General features: G+C 44.1%; 1 protein-coding gene across 2 annotated transcripts; it reads right to left on the reverse strand.

Moving 5' to 3' along the window:
* Positions 1–936: 936 nt before the first annotated feature.
* On the reverse strand, positions 937–22,813 carry SNAP25 (synaptosome associated protein 25). 2 transcript variants are annotated; one of them, XM_066639048.1, is made up of 7 exons: positions 22,742–22,813; positions 21,943–21,984; positions 14,677–14,725; positions 7,470–7,587; positions 4,690–4,815; positions 2,023–2,167; positions 937–1,045 (listed from the first exon to the last, which is right to left on the reverse strand). In XM_066639048.1, the coding sequence occupies exons 1-7, from the start codon at positions 22,811–22,813 to the stop codon at positions 977–979; spliced, it is 621 nt and encodes a 206-aa protein (XP_066495145.1). In that variant the 3' UTR covers positions 937–976. The 2 variants fall into 2 exon arrangements, with proteins under 2 accessions (XP_066495145.1, XP_066495153.1); XM_066639056.1 differs by lacking the exon at positions 7,470–7,587 and adding an exon at positions 7,739–7,856.
* Positions 22,814–23,920: the final 1,107 nt, after the last annotated feature.

Below are 23,920 nucleotides of genomic sequence, written 5' to 3' on the forward strand. Positions count from 1 at the left end.
TGACATAGTTTCAGCCAAACAGTTAATTTGCTGGCAATGGTGAGTGCCAAATCCATCTCTTTTGAAATAATAATTAGAGAAAAAAAAGAAAGAAAAGAAAAGAAATGAACATGGCTCATAACTATATATATTTATATTTATATATATATATAATATATATATATAGACAAGAAGAAATAAAGTGGCACTACTGCAAACTTGCTGGTATAACATAGTCCTGACAGTGTCCCAATACCAAGCATGCGAATTTTGAATTTTCTGTTGTCGCCATTGATGTGGCTACTGCCATGGAACGGTCTCACTTAAGTTAAGGAGGCTAAAAGTCTATGTTTCATGCAGTAAATGCATAAATTACATCACTTTTGTTTTTTATTCTTTTTTGTTTTAGTGCAATGCTTGGTTGTAAGTTATATAATTCCACATCGTCTAATCATGAACTCATAACAACGGATGACAGCAATGGAGAATAACTGAGAGAACACCAAATCCTTAAGTGCTTTAAACAACATGACATCCAAAGAAAGGACTTCTGGTCGTAGCTCTGTGGAATGTTAACAGTTTTACAAGAACAATACTGTAGAGTTAGAAGTTTAACAGCACGCTGAGCATTCCTACATTTTGTCATTCGGCAAAACAACAGAAAGTTGTCAAAGAAAAGAACCCGTCAACCAAAAACAGACATACAGACAGAAAAGGGGGGGAAAAAAACCCCAACAAACAAATCGTCATGAGCAATATAGCCATCAAATCAGTACTATATACAACCTTTGGAAAGAAAGAGATCTGGAAAAGAAAAAATAATTTACAAGTATCATTTTTGGAAAGCTGACAACCTACACAGGACAACATTTACAAAGGGGCCAAAGAGGGGTTGATATGTGCATGTGTGCAAACCTAGTCAGTAAATACCATGATAAAAGCATGAAAGTGCTGTCCCCGGAGACAGTGTTAAGAAGGATCCGCACTTGGGGGGCATTTAACCACTCCCCAGCATCTTTGTTGCACGTTGATTGGCCTCATCAATCCTGGTTTTGTTGGAAACAGCCTGGAGGGGAGAGAAAGAACGGAAAAGAAACAGAAATGAAAGGAAGAACGTTTCACCATGGATGATGTACCAATAGAGCCAGAGCTGGCATCAGCTTGGGGTGGGGGTGGGGATCCGGGGGCAACGGCCTCTATTGGATTCCTGCCCATACCCTGACGGTGTACTGGGTGCTACCACTGTCACCACTATTAAGGGGTAAGGAGTTGGACCGATGGGCTGTCTGATGGGCAAAGACACTTAGCCACTGCTTAACGTAGCCAACCCTGAACAAAATTATCCAAACCTCAGCTGGAACTTGTTCTTCCTGATACATTAATCCAGCTATACTAGCACTTGGGGGAAATGTTGGTGCCTAGCGCAATGTTGGTAGTCTTCAGTCAGGTCAGGAGTTGATTGACAGTTTCTGGTTACTGCAGGAACTCTTGAACTCTCTCCTAACACCCTGCCCTAACGCATGGGGGGAGCTATAGTTTGTTAAGGTACAGTCAGTTCTCGTTATCCACTAGGGTTAAATTCCTGGAAACATTAGTGGATAGCAAATTCACAGATAATAAACCATTGATCCTATGGGATCATTCTGAAGGTCCCTGCAGCCAGATAATGAGGCATGGATAGTGTAGCAATTCTGACCCACACAGATAAGTGAATTTGCAGGTGGTGAATTTGCATATAAAGAGAAATGGCTGTAGCTGAGAGCTGTTAGACCTATGCTTAACAAACCAAAGTTTCCAGAATGCATTGGGGTAACAGAAGTGGATTAAAACTGTAGTGGAAAAGCTGCCCTGAATAAATTTGTTTTGTGCTGTATAGTGTGTTTTGTCATGGCCCAGGCCCCCAGAAGGCCCAGGGCCCAGGGATTTTGCCCCATCCGCCCCTCCTCAGGCCTGGACAATGCTTTCATAATGGACCTCTCCAGTTGGGTTTCCTCCTGGTAAGCATTACTTACAGTTCTGTAGGCCTAGCAGGGCACCCCTTACCTTCTCCATGATCCTGTCAATTTGGCGGTTCTGTGTGTCAATCTCATTGCCCATATCCAGGGCCATGTGACGGAGATTTCCAATGATGCCACTGACTTGTTCCAGGTTCTCATCCATCTCACCTTCTCGGGCATCGTTTGTTACCCTGTTGGTCAACAAAGAGCAATGGTGGACTGAACCATTTTGTCTATTTACACATTCATCCAGAATATGATTGGGTTTTTTGTGAAGGTTCATATAAAGAAGCATTCTTGCTCATGTTCTCCCTGCCAAATCTTGGAACAGTGATCATTTGCCACCATGATTCTATTCTACTTGATGCATTCTCTGTTGTGGCTGGTTTTACGAGTGCTGCTATATTACATGCATTATTCTTTATAGTTACACAGTGTATACTTTAAAATATGATATAGTTATGAAGGAAACATAGTGAACCACTGTACATCACTCATAACCTTTATCTCAGCAGTTCTCAAACTGTGTGCCCAGGACCCACCAGTGGGATGTGACCCCATTTTTGGTGGTTTGCAGAACTGACAGGGCAGATGACGCTATGTGCATCAAAGGTGAAACAAGCTGCTACTTGGGGGAAGCACTGCTGCCCAATCACTACACTCATATCCCCTGGCATAAATCAGGCAGCAGCCTCTAGGGCAGGGGTGTCAAACATAAGGCCCGGGGGCCGGATGTGGCCCATGGAAGATTTTTATCCAGCCCTCAGGCTCTCAGCTGCTGAGCAGTGCTGAAGTGTTACTGCTAAAAGGGCAGCCCCACAAAAATTGGGCTCTCCCATATCTTGAAATATGATAAAGATTTGCATGTTTTCTCTTTTGTCATTTGTAGTTAATGAATTCCTAAGTGAGAAAAAGTGCTTATTTTTGGTTATGAATTGTTTAATGACATCACTTCCTGCCTAACGGCATCACTTCCAGCCCTCAGCTGGCATCATGAATGCCATTCGGCCCTCGCTATGAAACGAGTTTGACCCCCTTGCTCTAGGGCTTCTCAGAAGTATTAGAACCACGGCTTTATTATATTAGAAAACAGGGAGGCATCATGCTGATGAGGTCCTAGGTTATTTACAGTTACCGGATGCCTCAAATGAAACATTGATCTGGCAGAAAAACATGAGCAGACCCAGCCAGCACATCAGCAAGCTCTCTGCCCTTCTGTGAAATGGGAACATCATTGATGCATCTGCCTTGTGTTCTGCAGAGCCTGCTGTGGCTTCCTGTACTCTCCCTGTATTTTGGAAGCAGCAACAAACCGCTTTGCACATCTGAACTCTTCACTCTGATACACCTGTTGGAGACTAGCCTCTGCCAATGATGGATTGCATGATTTGCCATTTTAGCAAATCAAATTTTGGATTTGATGTTAGGGTGACTTGTTCTGTGGTCCCTGGGCATCTATTCTGCAAGCCCAGGAAGAGGGGGGAGAGCGAGGGGAGAGAGGTGGCAGCTGGATTCATTCTGCAAAGCAGATATGATCTCACCTACCCAATTAGAATTAATGCCCAAAGGCAGGGGCCTTCAAACTTTTAGGCCAGACGGCCACATCAAATATCAGGCATGGTGTCGAGGGCCAGAAAAATAAATAAATTCTAAATATGAAATTTAAATAAATACATTAGAGCCCGATCCTGAGGTCCGCAGTGCAGCTCCGTGCCGCAGACCTCATTCGCAAACGTGCCGTACGGCATGTTTGCGGTGCTTACCGCCAGGCTCCTGCCAGAGTTAGCCCAGCTTCGGCTGGCCCTGGGTTAGCACACGGTGGTCACCCGGGTTCTGCAGCTCTGCGGTCTCCTGGACTGCCAGGCAGTGGAACGGGAGGCAGGGGCGTGGCTGGGGGTGTGTGGGAGGCGTGTCAGGGGAGGGGGAGAGGTGGATCCGTGGAGCCAAGCTCCACAGGATCCAAGGCGCTCAGGCAGGGCTGCTCGCCTTACACGAGCACATTTACTTTAGCGGCGACCAAAAGGTCACCGCTAAAGTGAGTAGCCCCACTGCAGGGCTGCTTCCCTTACTTGGGGAAGGGGACAAATGTCCCCTTCTCCTGAGAAGCCTCCAGTGGTAGCGCGGGAGGCACAGGATCCGGCGGGAGCCCACCATGGAGCTGCCAGACTTGGGTTTTCAGGAAAACCAGGAAGTGATGTTTTTAGACCTTCAGAAGTCATTCTAAGGGGAAGCGCATGGTTTCCCGGCCCTTGGAACACCCTCCAGATACAACTGGAGCACACCTCTGGTCACATTCAGGTGAGCGGGCCAGAGGCTTGCAGGGGTCCAGTGGATTTCCACGGGCTGGAGAGAGGTTTGTCACGATCCGCATCTGGCCCCTAGGATGGTGTTTGGAGTCAAATAAGTCAAAGGCACTTATTTTCCAACTCTTCTGACAATAGTTAAAGAGACTAAGTTTCTGTTTTCAAGAGTCCACTAATCCGGGGTCTCTACAGTATGATTTTCAGGGTTATAGAATCTCTCCCAAATCTGGCTTGGAACGTCAGTGGAAATTTTTGAAACTGTTGGAGTAATTAACTCGCTACCTGGCGAAGGAACAACAATAGATACACACTCTCTTCCTCTCTAGGACCATATGGGAACATTGTCAATATGCCAGTGACAGGAAAGAAGGAAGTGAAGGACTGGAGAGAGGGGGGGGGGAAACCCTCACTTGCGAATAAATCCACCGCTGATGGCCATCTGTTCTCGTTCATCTACGACGCGTGCAGGCTGGCTGGCTACAACCCCATCTTGATTATTGCCCCAGGCTTTTTTATAAGCATCACTTGATTTAAGCCTATGCAAGAACAGAAGGTGAGTAACAAAGCACTACATGGGGAGAGACAACTGCAAAACAAAAATCCAAGTTACATTATTTCTTCAAGCTACAAGCTGAGTCAAGCAAATGAGTGGGGGGAGGGCATTCTGGCATACCGATATATCATAACCTGAACAAAACCATTTTGTTTGCTGCCACAATGACTGTGATATGTTGAAATTTCCTTTCCAGTGGAGTCAATTGCAAATTCCAAACTGACAACAATTTTGAGATGGCTGATCCAATTTTTGGAGGTTTTTTTCAAGAGGCAGAAAACGAAAAATTACTAGAAAACATTCAGTGGTATTTCACATGTCTTAAGTACTTGGACATATAACATACAGAACATCTTGTTAGACAGACATGGAAACAAATCCAGTAAAGAAAGAGTGTACATCATCACATCACAGCAACACACCGTCTTAGGTTAAAAAAATAATAAAATCAAAGTACAGCAATAGATCTGGCTTCCTTTTAAACACAGTACCATGCCCAAGGTTTCTTACTTTAATATGTGGCATGGTGAACATCTAAATTCACCAACTTTTCCCATGTCACGCTAAGACCCTAGGAACATTGGTGTATTTGCCTTTGAGGATCATAGTTAGGGCAGTTTAACGAGATAGTGTAATAATATATCGGTACTTGGAAATAGTAACCATACATCCAGAGTTGATGTACAAACCTTTGTCCACAGAGACAAAAAGTAAAATGAGGCCATAGTGGGATGAGTACAGGAAAATAAAAGATCAAAATAAAATACAAGCATTGTGTAGCGGTTGAGCATCAGAAAGGGAAATCCTTCTATATTGTCTTCATGCACCAGCTACAGGCATGAATAAGAAGTGAAGCATTCCCGGTAAAGCACAGCTGCCCCAGTGGCTTAACATTCTCGTAACGCACTAGCAGGAACAGCCTACACAGCGAGCGGGACGCAGGCAAAAATGGAACTTCAGCTCTGACAAAAGTCTTAAAATGTCAGGGCCTTGGAGAGGAGCTCGGAGGAGAGGGAGGCTATCTGGATTTGACTGCAGTGTTTCAGAGGAGCCATCTTTGACTGAGTCACCACCGAGAAATTAAAATCCAGGCATACCAGTCATGACAGAAAATATTAACAAGTGCAGCATCCTTGTGGGTCGCTGGAGAACTCAAACTGTCCGAGATTACAAATTGGACCTGACAGAAGCTCGTTAGACTCTCAGGCTTGACACCAGTTTCAGCGAGTCTCTTGGGAGGAAAAACAAACTGACTTCTATTATTAGCTAGGTTTCTTTGGTATGCCCAAATCTGGATAGAAAAAGGAGCTCTCCTACCTGAGGAAACAAGGGCAGCTAAAAATGCTGAACACCGTTTGTAATCAGAGCCTGCTACTGCCACGCCCTAAAGGCTTCAGTGAGTACCTAGCTGTAAAGTTGGGCTAATCAATGAAAAGCTACATGTACAGAACATGGAGGACACATGCATCTTCTTGGACCACCTCCTTATAAATGCATTGCTAGCCATTCATTCGTGCAGTAGTGCATGCCAATTCTCTTAGCTGCCAAAAAGCCTGTTCTTCCATGTCTATGTTCTCATTTCAGAGTCCACACATCACATTTTAATGCTGCATTTTCGTTTGGTGGTAAGAACATGCAAGCAAACCGGGCACATTTCAACATTTCCACGTGGTGTACACTCTGCTTAATTGGGGAATGGCAGTCAGCAACATGGCTTCAGGTTTCCTGCTAAGTTTTGTACTCCCTTTCACTTGCAGGCAAGCAAGACATCATGGCAGCTCTCCCGGTCTGAAGAAGAAAGTTATCTATGGTCATATGGGAGTGGTACTATGGTCTCCTTTCCCCCAGTAAGTTTTTGTTTGAAATGATGTCTTTATGTAATTCTGAGCCATGGAAGCACTCTTTCAACAGTGTCACAGTTTTGAGATCTTAGGTTATTTGTGCTATGTAGTTAGTACACACTCTGCAAAATGTTGAAATCTTCATCATTAAAACGTTTTCACAGTGAAGATTTTGCTGTGGTATGCCTGATTTTAATGCATCTACAATAATCCCGCTGAACTGCTTACACCCAGTGGTTCCCAAACAAGAAACCCACAAGCCACTGTTGATTTTTGAGACGACAGTAAATGGTTCACAACCAGTTGGTGGGACCACATTTTCCTGGTCTCATCCGGTCCACCATTTCACAGCAGACCCCATCTGCAGGAGGGGAAGTGAAGGGTGATCAGTCACAGTCACTTCCTCTTCTTGACTGGGACTGTTGCAAAGCCACTTGCCCTTGTGTCAGCATTCAAACTTCCAGGCAGTAGCATTCATTCTTACAGGGGAATCAGTTGCGAGATGCATTGCTGCCACCGTGTCGGATCCCCAGGGGTTGGGAATTTGAATGCTGACAGTAGGGAGTAGAGGGTGGTCTGGGAGGAATTTTAAAGGCAAGAGCGGTTTGCTGGTCTGCAAAGTTGGGAACCTCTGGTCTACACTATGAGATGAATGCATTGGAACCAGAATTGTTCTCTCTGCATGCCACATGCTCATCCTGCCCATGTGCCTTAAGCAAGGATGAGCGTCACAAGGCTTCGCTGCTTGAGATCAGCCTTGGGTGCTCAAGAGATCAGGCAGGCAGGCAGCACCTACTTGTTGCATGGACAGGCACAAAGACCACAGAATTTTCCTAGGTCCGTCAAATTCTTTTCTGCTTCTTTCATGTCCTTATTGATTTGGTCCATTCCCTCTTCGATGCGTTCCAGTTGTTCTGATTAAACACAAGTATTTTTATCCCCACAGTATGAAGCAGATGGAAAGGAACAAAGGAAAAAAAAAGACAAAAAGAAAAAAAAACTTCAGACATTCACTTGTGACAAAGAACTTGACAGTACAGAGCAGAGCTGGTACCCAGTACCTACTTGTTACAAGGACATATGAAAAGGCCACAGCATTTCCCTAAATCTTTTAAATTTTTCTCGGCCTCCTTCATGTCTTGGTTGATATGGTTCATGCCTTCTTCGACACGATCGAGTTGTTCTGGTCAGGACAAAGGGGTGACAGTATGGAATGAATTGTACTTTTGTTGTAGCTGTTTGTCTTCGACAGAACGTGAAAAAGATGGCGGGTGGAGAAACGGAATCATGATGGCCTCTCAATGCATTAATTGCAGCAGCTGATGCATTGTAGCAAAGATGGCTGGAGAATGAAGCCCTTTACTAATATGGTAAAGCCAACACACTCACACACACGTACACTCGCATACCAAAAAGGAAAAAAAAAAGAACGAGATGCTTTGAAGTCTATTAATTTGAATAGAATGAAAACATGGAGTTTTCAAATACCTCCGAGTCCAGAAACATAATACATCTAGTTACTAAGACATCAATGACATCCAAGAGAAAGAAAGAAATGGGATTATTACCTTGTAGCTATGTACATTAATAAAAGATTTCAATGGTTTCCTTCCATGGAAAATATCTACAGTACTTCCACTTACAAATGTCTTTGAGTTGGATGATGGTTGAAAAATGTAATTGGTTTGATTTGAGAGTGGGTGGAAAAGTATACAGTTAATAATGGGATTAAGAATGGATATGAATAGTTGAGTTAAGATCCATGTCCAGATACAAACTTTTTCAAAGTCTGAGGCTCTTCAGATCTGAATTTTTGGCCGTGGTCCATCTCTAAAGAAGAGAAGACCATGGATCTTATTCCTCTGGCAGTGACATTGTAATATGCCAGGAGCAACCCCAAGGCAGTACAAGGAATTACATAAATCACAGGGCCTGGTTCAATGTCCAAAGAAGGAGGTGGACAGATTTTTCATAGGATGCAGAGGTTTTGGAGCAGATGGGATTTATATGACTATAATTGACAGTCACCTTTTCTCGACTAGCATCATTAGCTTGGTTGCCGCTTACCTGATTCTCCCATGGCTTTCATGACATTATTAGGGCTGCAATCCTATACACACACCCCTGGGAGTGAGTCCCACTGAATTGAATGGACCTTGTTTCTGAGTAGACGTGCATAGGATTGGGCCGTTTAGTTGATGTAATTCCTTTTACGTTAATGGAGTTACACCTGATCTGCATCATAACAGGATAACATAAGTAGCGAGCCCAACGCAGTGGGTTTATATGCACATAATGAGTGACATCCATGCATTCAATGGTCTGGTGCTTCCTTTTTCATGGAGTAATTATTGCCACATTTTCCTAAGTGACTGAGAATAATTTCTTCTTATTATTATTTTGTAGAAACTAAAGGTACTGTATGAAGTAGCCCAAGGTAATAACATGCACTAAGATCCATGTCACACAATCCTATGCATGCTGACTTGGAAGTAAGACCCATAGAGTTCAATAGGGCTTATTCCCATGTAAGTGTGCATAGGATTGCAGCCTTAGGGCCAGTTTCTCAACTGTTTTGCACTCCATTCACTTCTCTGGCGAGATCCCAAGAATCATACAGCCCAATCCTATGCATGTCTACTCAGAAGTAAGTCCCTTTGTATTCAATGGGGCTTACTCCCAGGAAAGCGTGGATAGGATTGGGCTGTGAGTCAGTATGGTGACGGGTAGGAAACATTTTAATAAAAAAAACAAAAAAGAAACAAGAAATAAATAAACTAATTCCAGCTACACAGGAAAAGTAAAAGAAATATTAATATCAATGCAGGTTCTAGTTGTTTTTTTCTCATTGGAACCCAAAGAATACAGGTGTACTTCTCTATGCGTTAAAACAGAGAAAAAGACAAATAATATAATTCACAAACATTAAAGGAAAGGCCAATCACTGAAGTTAAGGGGGTGAACTGGAAAGAGAGAGAGAGAGAGATTATAGTTGTCCATAGGACGCAGAAGTTGTTTCTTCTTCCAAATCTCTGGATGACAGCTGGTGGCTGATGGGTAAGGAAAAGGGTTAGAAAAACAGATGGTGGGTGGAGCTACACCTCTGTTATACTCTGTATGTGGAAGAGAATGGCATGAGCTAAAACAGGGGTGTCAAACATAAGGCCCGGGGGCCGGATGCGGCCCAGTGAAGCTTTTTATCTGGCCCTCGAGCTCTCAGCTGTTGGGCAGTGTTGAGGTGGCACTGCTGAAACGGTGGCCCGCATGATAATTGGACTCTCCCATAACTTGAAATATGATCAAGGTTCACATAGTTTCTCTTCTGTGATTTGCAGCTAATGAGTTCCTCAGTGAGAAAAAGTGCTTATTTCTGGTTATGACCTATTTAATGACATCACTTCCGGCCTAATGACATCACCACTGGCCCTCAGCAGGCATAATGAATGCTATTTGGGCTGCTGTTTGAAACAGATTGACACCCCTGAGCTAAAAAGAGGTGCGGGGTGGGAGGAGATGTCTCATTTATGTTCATGGAATTGGATCAGTCTTAGTGACAATGGATGTGGCATTGGTTGGTATTTCTCTTGGGGATTTTCTCTGGTGTTACTTATATGGAGAACCTTTGTGGCTTATTTTTAAATGTTTTAAATGGTCAAAACCCAACTGATTTGGAATGGATGCAGTCTTTTCAAATCTCTGGATGGAGATGCTTAGTCTTGGATATGGACCTGGTATGTACAAAGCACTGGATAAACTGTACACACATATGTCACTGATGTCCCCTTGATGTCCCCTTGACTTAAGAATGGCTCCCTCTCTTGAGACCTTTCGGCAAGGCCTGAAGACCCTTCTGTTTAAACAGGCCTTCTGAGTTCTTGGCCTTTTAACATTTTTTAACATCTTTTAATATTTTTTTTTACAGGCCTGATTCTTTTATGACTTGCTGCTGCTCTATGCTCTTTTTACCTATTTTTACTCTGACTGCTGTTTTTAGTATGTGTTAATATGTTTTTATTTGTTTTTAAATTGTTTTTAATATGTTGTAAGCCGCCTTGAGTCCCTTCGGGGAGAAAGGCGGGGTAGAAATAAAGTTATTATTATTATTATTATTATTATTATTATTATTATTATTATTATTATTATTATTATTATTATTATTATGTGGGTGAACTGGCAACCAAATATTCATTCAGGTAAACAAAGGTATGCACTAGTTCTGTATGAGCAGGGGAAACTGCCAAGCAGAGGGATTCAGGTGCATCAAGCCAGAGTTCTCTTGCCTCTGGAGCAGCTTTGCATTACTCTATCAAGACAAATCTGCCTGGAGTGCAGCTTAGTCGGCCACAGGAGGATGACCTCAGCCTAGGGAGATGCTCAGGTGGCTTTGGGCAGCAGCAGCAACAGCAGTCGTCTCTGCTGCCAGCTCAGGGACAATTGCCACGAAGAGAGGCAACGCAAAGGGAGAATGCATGACGCAACTGACAATTAATTTTGAAACAGAAGGTGTTCTGGTGTGTGTTTGCCTGGAAATCATGTTCTCCCAATGTGGTATTCCTGAGCTCTAATCCCAGGCTGTGTATATGCTTAATATATACACAATATTAAAAAAAAAAAAAAAGATTCAGTAATATGCAGGGAGGAGAGCTATGCTTCCTACACATGTTCAGAGACACATTTGTCATTGTCTGGCCTTGAAAACTGGTACCAGGGCAAAACACTGGTAAGATCTGCAGCAAACAAAACTCTCAGAGCAGGAATCAGTTTGATACTGGTACGGAGGAAGAAAATGGCAGTCCTCTCCATGCCCTGGCAACCAAAAGAAGTTAGAGTTAAGCCACTTTGGAGCCAATGTCTATCAGCCCAATCCTATGCTTGTCTACTCAGAAGTAAGTCCCATTAGAGTCAATGGGGCTTACTCCCAGGAAAGTGTGAATCGGATTGGGCTGTAAGTCAATGGAACCTAATTACTTCATGTTGACTTAATTGACAGCTTTGAGGGTTTCAGCCTAATGCTACAACCTTATATAATTACAAGCAGCTTAAGACCCACTGAACATGCTAGAGATATTGACAGGAAGCAGAAAGCTTCCTGTTAATGGTCTGACTGTGGCCCTCTGGTGTGCAGACTACCAGCCTGTCATTTGCATTCCTGTTTTAGCATTCAGTAAAAGGAAGACACACATGTGCTTGGCCCCAGAATAAAGAAGCTAAACAAAGGTAATGGGCGTGGGGGGGGGGAGAGCGGGAGCAGAGAACTGCAGATAACTGGATCCAAAGATGCCAGATCCACAGATACAGAGGGATGCCTGTATATGTATAATCAAGAATGATTTCTACTAGAAATAATCATCCTGGGGGAAAATAGATTGAAGTGCAATTATACATAGTATGTTGCATGTAAGATTAAACAATAGCCGTCTGTGCCAAGTCACAATTAAGGTTGTTATGTGAGCTCAGCATTTGGTGCTCATATTTTGATTCTCCAACAGCAGTGAAGATTCTTCTTATACAGCAGTGCTTTATGGTTTGCATGTGGCTTCTGGGTTGCACATTAAATACATGTACACTGCTCTGATGATTTACTCTTATGCCAGAAATAAACTCTTGTTCTGTGTTATTTACACTGAAGTTGACTCATAGAGCTTTTGTCTTGTAAATGATCTGCAACATCAAAGTAATGAAGTAAACGACTTCCCTAGGAAACCTCAAGAGGGAAGGGGGGAGAGACACACCCCCCCCAAATGTAATGTGCTTTGTCATCACCAGCACATCCAAACGAGCTATGTCAGAGTCTTGAGCTATCTAACACCTAATAATCCTAAGTAACTTCTGTTGTCAAGGTCATCTGAAAAGAAAGATCACATGGCGAGGTGAAGAAACGGTGTCATTAATTGGATCATCTGCTAAGAAACGTATGATTTAGACAACGCTGCGCAAACAGCAGGAGGAAGCTTCCAGGAGCTTCCTGGAAGCTGGAAGCAAAAGTAGAGCTGTTGCAATGGTGCACAATAGGGAAATCACATTGAAAAAAACAAGCAAGCAAGCAAACAAATATATAATTTATCCAACCTGTGCATTGTTTAAAAAAAAAGAAAGTGATATAAATGTTGTTAAAGAACATTTAACACAGAGCAGTGATCACAGCATTTTGAGGGTCTGAAACATTAGTCATCTTCCACTGGAGATAACCGAAGACTACAATTCATAAAATAATTGTTCGAGCTTAAGCCTTAAGGCATGACCAGAATTGATAAAAGAGGTGTTTCTATCATAGAGTCTGGATTCTATCATACATGAAAAGCTGTCCCATACTTTCCTTGCCCAGTTTGCTCTTTGGTCTCCTTGTTCAACAGGAATTTAGCAAGATTCCTATTTCTACCAGAGGGTTTGATCACAAAAGTAACCCTTCCTTCTGGGAGAGGTTGAGCTGAAATCAGTCAAACTGATTATGGATCATTGAATACTATTGCCTTGATTTAGCCATTGTGGTGCATAGGTAAGAACTAATGGGCCACAGAGGGCCATTAAAGCTGAAGTTGCCCCATTTTCTTAGATAGGGCAGGCCCAAAATGGAGATAAAGACTATAGTTTTCAAACCACTTATTCTGAACATCAAGAGGTCATTTAGGAATCTTTGAGTTCACAACAACAGCTAAATAATGTGGAATTAATAAAATTGGAGAGCATGAAGAGGTAATGGAACTGGGCTGTTTCAGAAGGTTCACTGCGACTCAATGGAGGCAGAGGAAACTGCACCCTGATCTACAACATACAATGCAACTTTCAAGGAAAACAAAGGAATTGAGAGACCTGGCTCACCACAGCTCCTTGGCATTATTGGTATAGCTACGCCTTGTTTGATTACATTATTTAAATAGCCCAATCCTATCCTGGGCTTATGGTGGTGGATCCTGAGATCCAATACCATTCCATTGCAGCATCACAAAAGGGGTGCTGCTGTCATGTGCTTTGGGACCAATGGTGCAAACAGCTGGAGATCCTGTGTGTCTGCCAATGGCTCACCCAGGACAGATCAGAGTGGGTAAAGCTGTGAGTTATAGGTGTTTGGGGGAAGATCAGGTTGGAGAGCAGGGCTGTCCAAACTGCACCAAACCAGTCAATACTAAATGGTTCCATTTTCCAAGCGCACAGATCTGAGAACAACCAAATCACGGATTGGCATTGGTGTTAAAAATGTTCTTTGAGAATGGCTAAAAAGCACACCAATATTTGCAGAAAGGAATTCAGCCTTTTGCTTGAATGTCTTAGAGGCTTTGAATCCTTATCTTAAAAGTAAATGTTCCCTGGACTACATGAATAGAATCAGCATAAAACCTCAAAAATATTAGCAGCTGGTAATGCTTCAGAGCATTTTCATTATGTGCATTGAGCTGAAAGTCAGCATTGCTTTGCCTGTTACAAATGTTCTACATGGAAAACATTTGCATGCATTAAAAAAAATGTGCAAGCAGTACGCAACAGTCATATCTGACAACTGTGCACTTGTCTATTTCACTAAATATCTCACATTCACTGAGAATTTGTGATTGGCTCTGGCTTCACTGAGATGCATATACCTATACAACTCTCACCCCTGAAGCTCTATGATGTTTTCATGCTTGTTCTACATCACAGTGTTTTCCTTGTGTGAAAACTGTAATATCTGGAGTGGTTCTTAGTTCCATGGGTTTCACTGGAGCTTCCAAGGTAAAAGCTACAATCCGCATAACACTAATTCTAGTGCTCACTTATGCTCACTTTGTTGGGGTTTCCTTATAGAAAGCAGTTTGAAGATCTCAGCCATACTCTCCCATTTCTCTGGACTGAAACAAATTTCACTAAGGAATTCCTGTTGGTTCAGTAGACAATGGAAAAAGGTATTTTTTAATGCTTTAATCCCTAGTAGCCAAATTCATTAGTGTCATAGATCTAACCCAAGTGTATCTATTAATAATTCATTGTAATAATGCTTTTAATGTCTTATGCAAACAATTTGAACTTACCTCCTTGTTCATCCAACATAACCAAGGTCCTGATACCCGCATCTTTGCTCTACATTCCAGAAAGAGTAGCAAGATGAAACAAATAGACAGAGATAGAAAATGAAAGAAATTAGTAAGAGACCAAGTAGTCATTGATATGGGAAAAAAACTAAGATTAAAGATAAACAGGAAAAGGCCAGGTAAAGGGCAAGGGGAACAACTGGAAATGGGCACAACAAAAAATAATATAAGAACCCCATCCTATCAATACCAATAAGTATACATTGTGGTACCAGAGTGTTTCAGAAGGAGGAAGTGATAGTTCAATCTTCACCCTGTTTCAGTGATGTAAGAACTGATACTCTCTTAATGATGTCATAGGCCTGGTTTGGATGCCCTTCCCTGGTCTTTCTCCTATGTATGGTGACCTTGTACCTTTTTGCCCCAGAAAGCTCACATGTAAAAGAACATTTGAACAGGGCACACATAGGTGTGATCAATCTGAGCTTATGGTAATTGCATGTTAAGCACACATACTCAATTCAAATATTATACCCATGCCTGGGTGTCTAGTGGCTTTGCAGATGGGACAAGTACACCATGTGGCTGGGAGGGAAGGCACATTCTCATTACCCTCCCCCCCCCCATGCACAGAAAAAAGATCAGGGGAAATGATTGCAATGGGGTCAGCAATCTCTCATGGAAGGCAGTGATCAATAAAGCAAAATGCAAGAGCAAAAAGTCCATGCTCTTACGCAGTTTTGATGCTCTTACATAATGTTGGTTGGTCAGGGTTTCTGGGTGGAAGAAAAGCAGCCATATCACAGATTGGCATTTTTTGGAGGAGGTTAAAAAAAATCCTGCCTCATCAATTTTGCATCAGAAGTTGGCTCTCCTAAGATACCACGTTACCTATACTGTTTGTTTTATTCTTTGGGACCACTGTAGAAACATCAACTCATTTGTTGCAAGAGAGTTAGGGATGGGCAGACTCAAAGATAACTTTTCATTTGCTAAAGGGGAGATGCAAATGTTCCACTGACAAAGAAGTATAGAAAAAGGAAGCAGGAGTCACTTGTGCTTACGTTCCCTGCCACATTATGTGAACCCCAAAGCATCGCTGCATGATAAAAAGGGCAGTGTTCTTTTTCTTCTTTAACTTTCCATGTGACATGATAAATGAAACTTGAATTTCCCCCATAGTGGGACTTGCAAGTCTCATAGGACATCTGGAGCTCACATATCTTCCCATGCTGGAAGCCTTGAGTGCTATTTCCCATTACATCAGAAGAAAGAAGAGGAATCGTGGGTTTCTGACTTTTCTTCTTTCATGGCTTCTCTGAATGTACAAGTCAGGTCTTAATGATCAGTGATGTGTATGGTAATATTAATGTATAAGAGGCAATATTCATGTATAGGTGGCAATTCATTAAGAATTAATGGAAAACACACACACACCAAAAGCTAGATTCCTCCAGAAATCAAAATCAAGGTAAAGGAAAGTAAAGGTAAAATGTGGAGGAAGCTAGAGAACAGCTTTTAGTTGAGTGAGAACTGAAAGAAGAATCAGAACCTTGGTTAGTGAATGTAACACAGTTCCTTTTCTTCTAAGGACACACCCTTACAGGAAGGAAGGACATGAAGGACAACATCAGGCTTTATGTTATTAATACAGGTGGAGCCTATTTATCTGTGGTTAGTTCTGCGGTTAGATCTGCGGTTATCTGAGTCAGCCCGATTAACAAAAAAACTCATTGTGCTAAATTCCATAGAGTTAAGCAAATATGCTGCAGCCTGACACTTGGGGCTGGAAGGAAACTAAGGCAGCTGTTATCAATCCTCTCCCCTCCCCTCCGCTCCTTCACCTCCCCCTCCTTCCCCTTTCACAGGTTTTAAGAGTCCAGTCCTTCTACTCAGAAGTAAGCCCCATTGTAGTCAATGGGGCTTACTCCCAGGAATGTGTGGAGAGGATTGTAGCCTAAATCTCTTTGCTAGCTCATGGGCTCCAAGAGTGTTACTGTTCCTTTGCAGGGGGAACCTCTTCCAGGGCTCCAGGGCTATTTCCCCTGCCTGTGCCAGGCAGAGCCTTTTTGCAGTGTTTTGGGCTGCCTGGAAACTGAGCTAGATGCCAGCACAGGGCGAAGGAGGCAAAGGTGTGTGTGACTTTCAGTTCCCCCACCCCATTTGAGTTGAGAAAAATCTGCAGATTAAAAAATCTTATTATAGGTTATATAATAAATAAAAATTTATATAATAAATAAAATTATAAATTGCACCTGTAATCACTGTCCCATACCCAGCACTAGTAGTCTTTTGCTTGGCCACAGTCCACAGATGGATGGATGGGTGGATGGATGGATAAGGATAGCCTTGCTGAAGAAGGAATAACTGTACCATGGAGTGACTGACCATTTGGTTATTTATTTATTTATTTATTTATTTAAAAGGTTTCTATACCACTTTTCCTACTCTCAAAGCAGTGTACAGCAACAAAAATACAAAATAAAATACAATTAATAAAACCATTTAAACAGAACCATTAAAAACAATTAAAAGCAATGCAGGAGCAGTTAAAAGATGTAAAAATAAAAGCAGCATCAGAAAGCCTATAGGTATTAGTTAAAGAAAGGTCACTGGGAGGTTCCACCCTCTTCTAAAGCCAAGCAGAATATGGCTGCAGTCCTAACCTCACTTTCCTGGGAGTAAGTCCTATTGAACACAATAGGACTTCTAAGTAGATCTGGTTAGGATCGTGCCCTAAATGTGTTTTTAAACCCTGCCAGGAACTACATAAAGAGGGAGCTGTCCTCAGATTTTCTGGCATTGGTTCCAGAGACATGGTGTCACAACAGAAAGGCCCTGCAAATATCAGCTATAGAGGAGGACTTAACCCTTTCCCACTTCAGCAGCCCCAATCCAGATTGCCCTTGCCACCCCTTACCCCTGGGGGTTTGCTATTTTCCCTGGGAAGGATGCTTCCTAACGTGCAGTTTGGCCCAGATTCACACCATATATCAGCTGCCAGTCTGGAATGACCCAAGAAATGGCTTCCTGTATATTCTATTGACCCACCTTGGGACCTACCAAGACAAATGTAAATAGATCAGCTATGTATGGCTGCCGAATTTGATAAGCCTCCATGTTTTGTTTTTTTCTGCTTGCCTGAGACTACAAAAGGAGAAGGGTTGGCAAGCACGTGGCAGGCCACAAGACATGACTGGCAGATTCTGTCTAACTTGGCCGGTCACAAATTTGGCAAGACTGTTCTAGCATGTGTGGAAGAAGCCAAATACATCTTATAGTCAGAAGGAAATGGGGGTGCATATTAAAGCATCTGATATAAGGATAAAGCGTCCACCTTCTTTCCTTTATTCTGGTGAAGAGATGTTGTTTTGAAGGAGGCAGGAGAGACATTGATCCACTCGGACAGGCTGACCCTGCCAGCAGTTAGAAGACACTAAGAGAACGTGTCAGTTGCCTAAAGCCCCAAGTATGGCCACAGCAGCATTTCCAGGACAGGAATAGTGAGAATGTGTTTCCCCAGCTCTCTGCCCTTTCTCTTCACTAATCATAGCCTGCATTGACACCCTGGTGCCAGCCAATGGCTCATTAAATGTGCTAATGAATTCACTTGAATGGCAACACTAACTCCCCTTTCCCAACTCACAGCAGTTTGGCAACTTCTTATCTAATCTATCTATTTTCTAAACCCACAATTAGAAGCTGAGCAGGACCCACAGGGGAGGGTGGTGCTTTGCATGCTGACTGCTCCTGTTTCCAACTTCAACAGGGCTAAGGAAGACCTCCATGTGAACATAAGAATAGCCCCACTGGATCAGGCCATAAGCCCATCTAGTCCAGCTTCCTGTATCACACAGCAGCCCACCAAATGCCCAGGGAGCACACCAGGTAACAAGAGACCTCATCCTGGTGCCCTCCCTTGCATCTGGCATTCTGACATAACCCATTTCTAATATCAGGAGGTTGCTCATACACATCATGGCTTGTACCCCATAATGGATTTTTCCTCCAGAAACTTGTCCAATCCCCTTTTAAAGGCATCTAGGCCTGAAGCCATCACCACATCCTGTGGCAAGGAGTTCCACAGATCAACCTGCATAAACACGCTGAGTAAAGAAATATTTTCTTTTGTCTGTCCTAACCCTCCCAACACTCAATTTTAGTGGATGTCCCCTGGTTCTGGTGTTATGTGAGAGTGTAAAGAGCATCTCCCTATCCACTCTGTCCATCCCCTGCATAATGTTATAAGTTTCAGTCATGTCCCCCTCAGGCGTCTCTTTTCTAGGCTGAAGAGGCCCAAACGCTGTAGCCTTTCCTCATGAGGAAGGTGCCCCAGCCCCGTAATCATCTTAGTTGCTCTGTTTTGCACCTTTTCCATTTCCACTATGTCTTTTTTGAGATGTGGCGACCAGAACTGGACACAATACTCCAGGTGTGGCCTTACCATAGATTTGTACAACGGCATTATAATACTAGCTGTTTTGTTCTCAATACCTTTTCTTATGATCCCAAGCATAGAATTGGCCTTCTTTACTGCCACTGCACTTTGGGTCGGCACTTTCATCTAGCTGTCCACCACCACCCCAAGATCTCTCTCCTGATCTGTCTCAGACAGCTCAGAACCCATTAGCCCAGTGGTTCTGTCTGCGACAGATCAGGAGAGAGATCTTGGGGTGGTGGTGGACAGGTCAATGAAAGATACCTCCCTGATCTGTTTCCTCATTTCAGGGTCCCCTTCCGGTTTCTGGTTTAGAGGATGATAGTACGCCCCCATCAGTACATCACTCCTCAGGCCTGGTAACCCACAGAGATTCTATGGTGGAGTCGGACCTGCCTTCAATCTCTACTTTGCTGGATTCTATCCCTTCCTTAACATAAAAGGCCACCCCACCTCCAACACGCCCCTCCCTGTCCCTCCTGTAGAGTTTATAGCCTGGGATTGTGGTATCCCACTGATTCTCCGCATTCCACCAGGTTTCCGTTATACCCACCATATCAAAGTTTTCCCTAGTCACCAAACATTCGGCCGTTTGCATAAAATCATTTGTACATGGAATCCCCCAGGATGGGCTGCTTATTAGCTCCTTTATCCCTGCAACCTCTCAGTGTGCTGTCCTTACCTTGTTGTTCTCTCCATCCTCGTCCCATAGGGATAAGGAGTCTCGAACTGGATGCCCCTCGGCTCTGTCAGCCTTCCCCCAGGGGTCAGTTTAAAAGCTGCTCTGCCACCTTTTTAATGTTATGCGCCAGCAGTCTGGTTCCATTCTGGTTCAAGTGAAGCCCATCCCTCTTGTACAGGCCCCACTTTTCCCAAAACGTTCCCCAGTGCCTAACAAATCTAAACCCCTCCTCCCTACACCACCGTCTCATCCACGCATTGAGACCCCTGATCTCTGCTTGCCTAGCTGGATCTCTAGAGAGCTGCTGCTAGTCAAAGTTAACCTAGAATCTATTTCTCAAAGCCACACTTTATATGTCAAAGAGACACATGTGGCTCATATGTGGCACCTGTGGTTCACATGTGGCACATATGGCTCGCGAGGCATGGTTTGGCCACCTCTAACCTAGAATGACAAATGATCTGACTCTATGTAAACAAGTTTTCTTTGTGCAGTGCACTTCAAATACAGAATACTTATATGGGTTTTAAATGTTCATTATATATGTTTGTGGATTCATCTCTCCTTGTATCAGTCACCTTCTGAGAGCAGAAGAAGATTGTCCCCATGGCAGGCATCAGTGGCATACCTAATGATTGTGTAGTGTGGGGCTGAACTCAAAATGATTCCCCAGAAGTGACATCACACCTGTTGGAGTTGGTGCAACTCTGTCTGCTGTCCAGAGGGGGCAGGATGCTGTCCAGAAGGGGTCAAGCTATGGCTCAGTGACTCTGACCTTTCTACCTGTTCTCTCTGTGATCCTTGTGGGGTGTGGCCCTAACCCTTTATCCTTCCCTTCTCCTCTGAGTACTTCCTCTTGTCCTCTGACCACTGACCTGTTAAGATGCGCACACCAGGGCTCTGATGCCCAGGCCATCTTGAGCACAAGGCATGCAGGGCGAGGCAGCTCTAGGGCCTTGCTATCTCTCAGTGTTAGCTGAACCTCTGATCCTAATCAGATGCTGTAAATATACACTCAATGGAACTGTAAGTAAATAACTGCTTCTTTGCAACTTTAACAAGCCATTACCTCTTTGTCTTTTTATTGAATAGCAGTCAGCCAGGTGAAGGAGGTTCCCTTGGGTGATACCCAAAGTGCGGTCTGCTGCTTAAGCTACTCTGCTTCCCCCCCAAAGAGGAAACTACTTTTAATTCCTCCAACAACACCGGGGCTTTTTAAAAAGTGAAAATGGGGGAAAATCGGCCTCCTTCCCCCAGCAGCTCACTGCCCACTTGCTCTGCCACCTCCTCAGAGCCAGTGGCATAGCTAAGGCATCTGCTTTTGGGGGGGGGGGGTCAAAGAAGATTTTGTGGCCTCTGTCCACAACAAAATCAAATTTAATTAAGTAAATAAATAAAAAGTGTGCCCAATATTGGTTAGAGATACTATGCTGGGGTGAAGGGGGACAGTTATTCTTCCCCTGCTAAATACAAGAAGAGCGCCATTTGAAAAAAAAAAATGCCTCTTTACCCAGTTAGCAGGGCCATTATGATCCATGGAAAAGAGAGCTGACTCATATTAACACCTTATTGCAGTGCTATTCAAACTGGTGTGTCGCGACGCCCCAGCCTGAGGGCCCTGGTCTCTGCCCCCTTAAGGGGCGGGGGCAGCCTAGAGGCGGGTGGAAGGCAGTGGCGCGATCCCCAGGATTGCAATGCTCAGGGGGCTGCAGGGGCTTGGGTGCAGGGACTTACCCAAGCCTCCCGCAGCCTCCCCGGGGTGCAGGGAGCCCGGCGCGACTTCTGGCAGGGCTCCCAGCAGCAGGGAAAGTGGATGCGGAGCGATTGTTCTGAGAGCCAATTAGGTGTTATTATGATGCAGCAGGGAACCAATAAGGTGTTACGAAGATCTGTGGATGCCTGTTCCATAAAGAGATGTCCAAGTGGCTGAAAATGTGAATCCCCGTCTAGCCATATAAGGGCTTTGGAGAAGAAAACCACTGTATTCAGGACATAATGTAGATCTGACCATCTTGACAAAGCGATTCGTGACTTCAGTCATATTTTTCAATATAGGGCTTCCTCCAATTAACTCTTGCAATCCTGTGGTTGCCCCAGGAAGCCCAGCATCTTCATCTTTATTAACAGTTAAATATGACATCCTTACCTCTTCAACAAGCTGCAGCATACGACGGGTACTTTCCAGTGACTGAGGAGGAAGGGAAAGAAAAAGAGGGAGAGTTACAATTGCTGATTGGTTTTCACTACAAAACATAACACTTATTTGTGGGAAATATATTCAAGTCAAGAGCACTAGTGCGGCTTCCTTTGCATCCTGCAGGGGATTTTTGGCTGCTGGAGGTCTCCTCGGGGTAAGAGGTAAGCCAGCAGCAACTATAGGGAAACTTGGACCTGCACAAGCAAATGAGCTTGCACAGATCTGCATTGCTCCATGAAGGTGGATCAGGCCCTTAAAGGGACTCAGGATTTGGTGTGCACTGTCACTGATCCTGCCCCCCCTCCCGGGCCTGATCCACCCTTCTCCTGATCAACACCTCTGTCACTGCCTTGCCTCCCTCCAACCCCCTGCATGGGCTCACCTGCTCTGGCAGGCACTTGTCAGCAGATGTTGCATTATGACAGCCACAAAGTAGTATCTGCCAATTATACCAGCAGGGGAGGGGATAGGATTGGAGCTAAAGCTTCCTGTTACTATCACTTGGGAAAGCATTCCATAAGGCAGAATCTTATCCCTTCTATACAGCGACTGCCCCATAGGGTGGGCCATAGCTCAGTAGTTGAATGCTGGCTTTGCATGCAGAACCTCCCCAATTCAACCTCCACCATCTCTATTAAAAGGAAGGCAGGAAGGAAGGCTGGGAAAATAGGCCCAGATGGGTGAATCTGGCAGATTTTAACCAACAGACAGCAAGATACCAGACACCCATCCATCACATTAGTCTCACCTCATCAGTCATCTGGTCAGCACGTTGCTGCATTTCTTCCAACTCATTGCGCATATCAGCATCTTCTGCCATTGTGGCTGTGAGTGTGTTGGCAGGGCCACCCAAAGGTCAAGAAGTTTCCTTTGTCCTGCCAGCAAGCCTAGAACAGCGAGAACAGAACAAAGTCAGGGAAATCCAGTTAAACATACTGCATGCTGGTCATCTGTACAGTATATTGAGTAGTAGTAGTAGTAGTAGTAATAATAATAATAATAATAATAATAATAATAATAATAATAACAACTTTATTTTTACCCCGCCTTTCTCCCCGAAGGGACTCAAGGCGGCTTACAACATATTAAAAACAATTTAAAAACACATAAAAACATATTAACACATACTAAAAACAGCAGAGTAAAAAAAAAAAAAAAAAGTACTGTACAGGTAATCAAGCGGGTGGTGGCGGCCCAACTCCAGAGGGCCTTGGATGAAGCGGATTATCTGGATCCTTTTCAATCTGGTTTCAGGTCGGGCTTTGGGACGGAAACTGCCTTGGTCGCCTTGGTGGATGACCTACGCCGGGGACTGGACAGGGGGAGTGCGTCCCTGTTGGTCCTGCTGGACCTCTTGGCGGCTTTCGATACCATCGACCATGGTATCCTTCTGGGCCGATTGGCCGAGTTGGGAGTTGGAGGCACCGTTTTGCGGTGGTTCCACTCCTACTTGGAGGGTCGGTCCCAGATGGTGGTGCTGGGGGATGCCTGTTCGACACCCTGGCCTTTGAGGTGCGGGGTGCCACAGGGTTCAATTCTGTCTCCCATGCTATTTAATATCTACATGAAACCTCTGGGAGAGGTCATCCGGGGGTTTGGAGTGGGGTGTCATCAATATGCTGATGACACCCAGCTCTATCTCTCCTTTCCTCCAGACACCAGGGTGGCGGTTGAGGGCCTGGAGCGCTGTCTGGAAGCAGTGAGGATCTGGATGGGGGCTAACAAGCTGAAATTAAATCCGGATAAGACAGAGGCTCTCCTGGTTCGGAAATCCTCGATGCAGGTGCTGGAGTATCGGCTTGCTCTGAATGGGGTTGCACTCCCTCTGAAGGAGCAGGTCCGCAGCTTGGGGGTCCACCTGGACTCGCAGCTGCTCCTGGACTCCCAGGTGGCGGCTGTGGCCAGGGGGGCCTTCGCGCAGCTTCGG

This window comes from Tiliqua scincoides, chromosome 1, assembly GCF_035046505.1.
Source record: "Tiliqua scincoides isolate rTilSci1 chromosome 1, rTilSci1.hap2, whole genome shotgun sequence".
Taxonomy (NCBI): Eukaryota; Metazoa; Chordata; class Lepidosauria; order Squamata; family Scincidae; genus Tiliqua; species Tiliqua scincoides.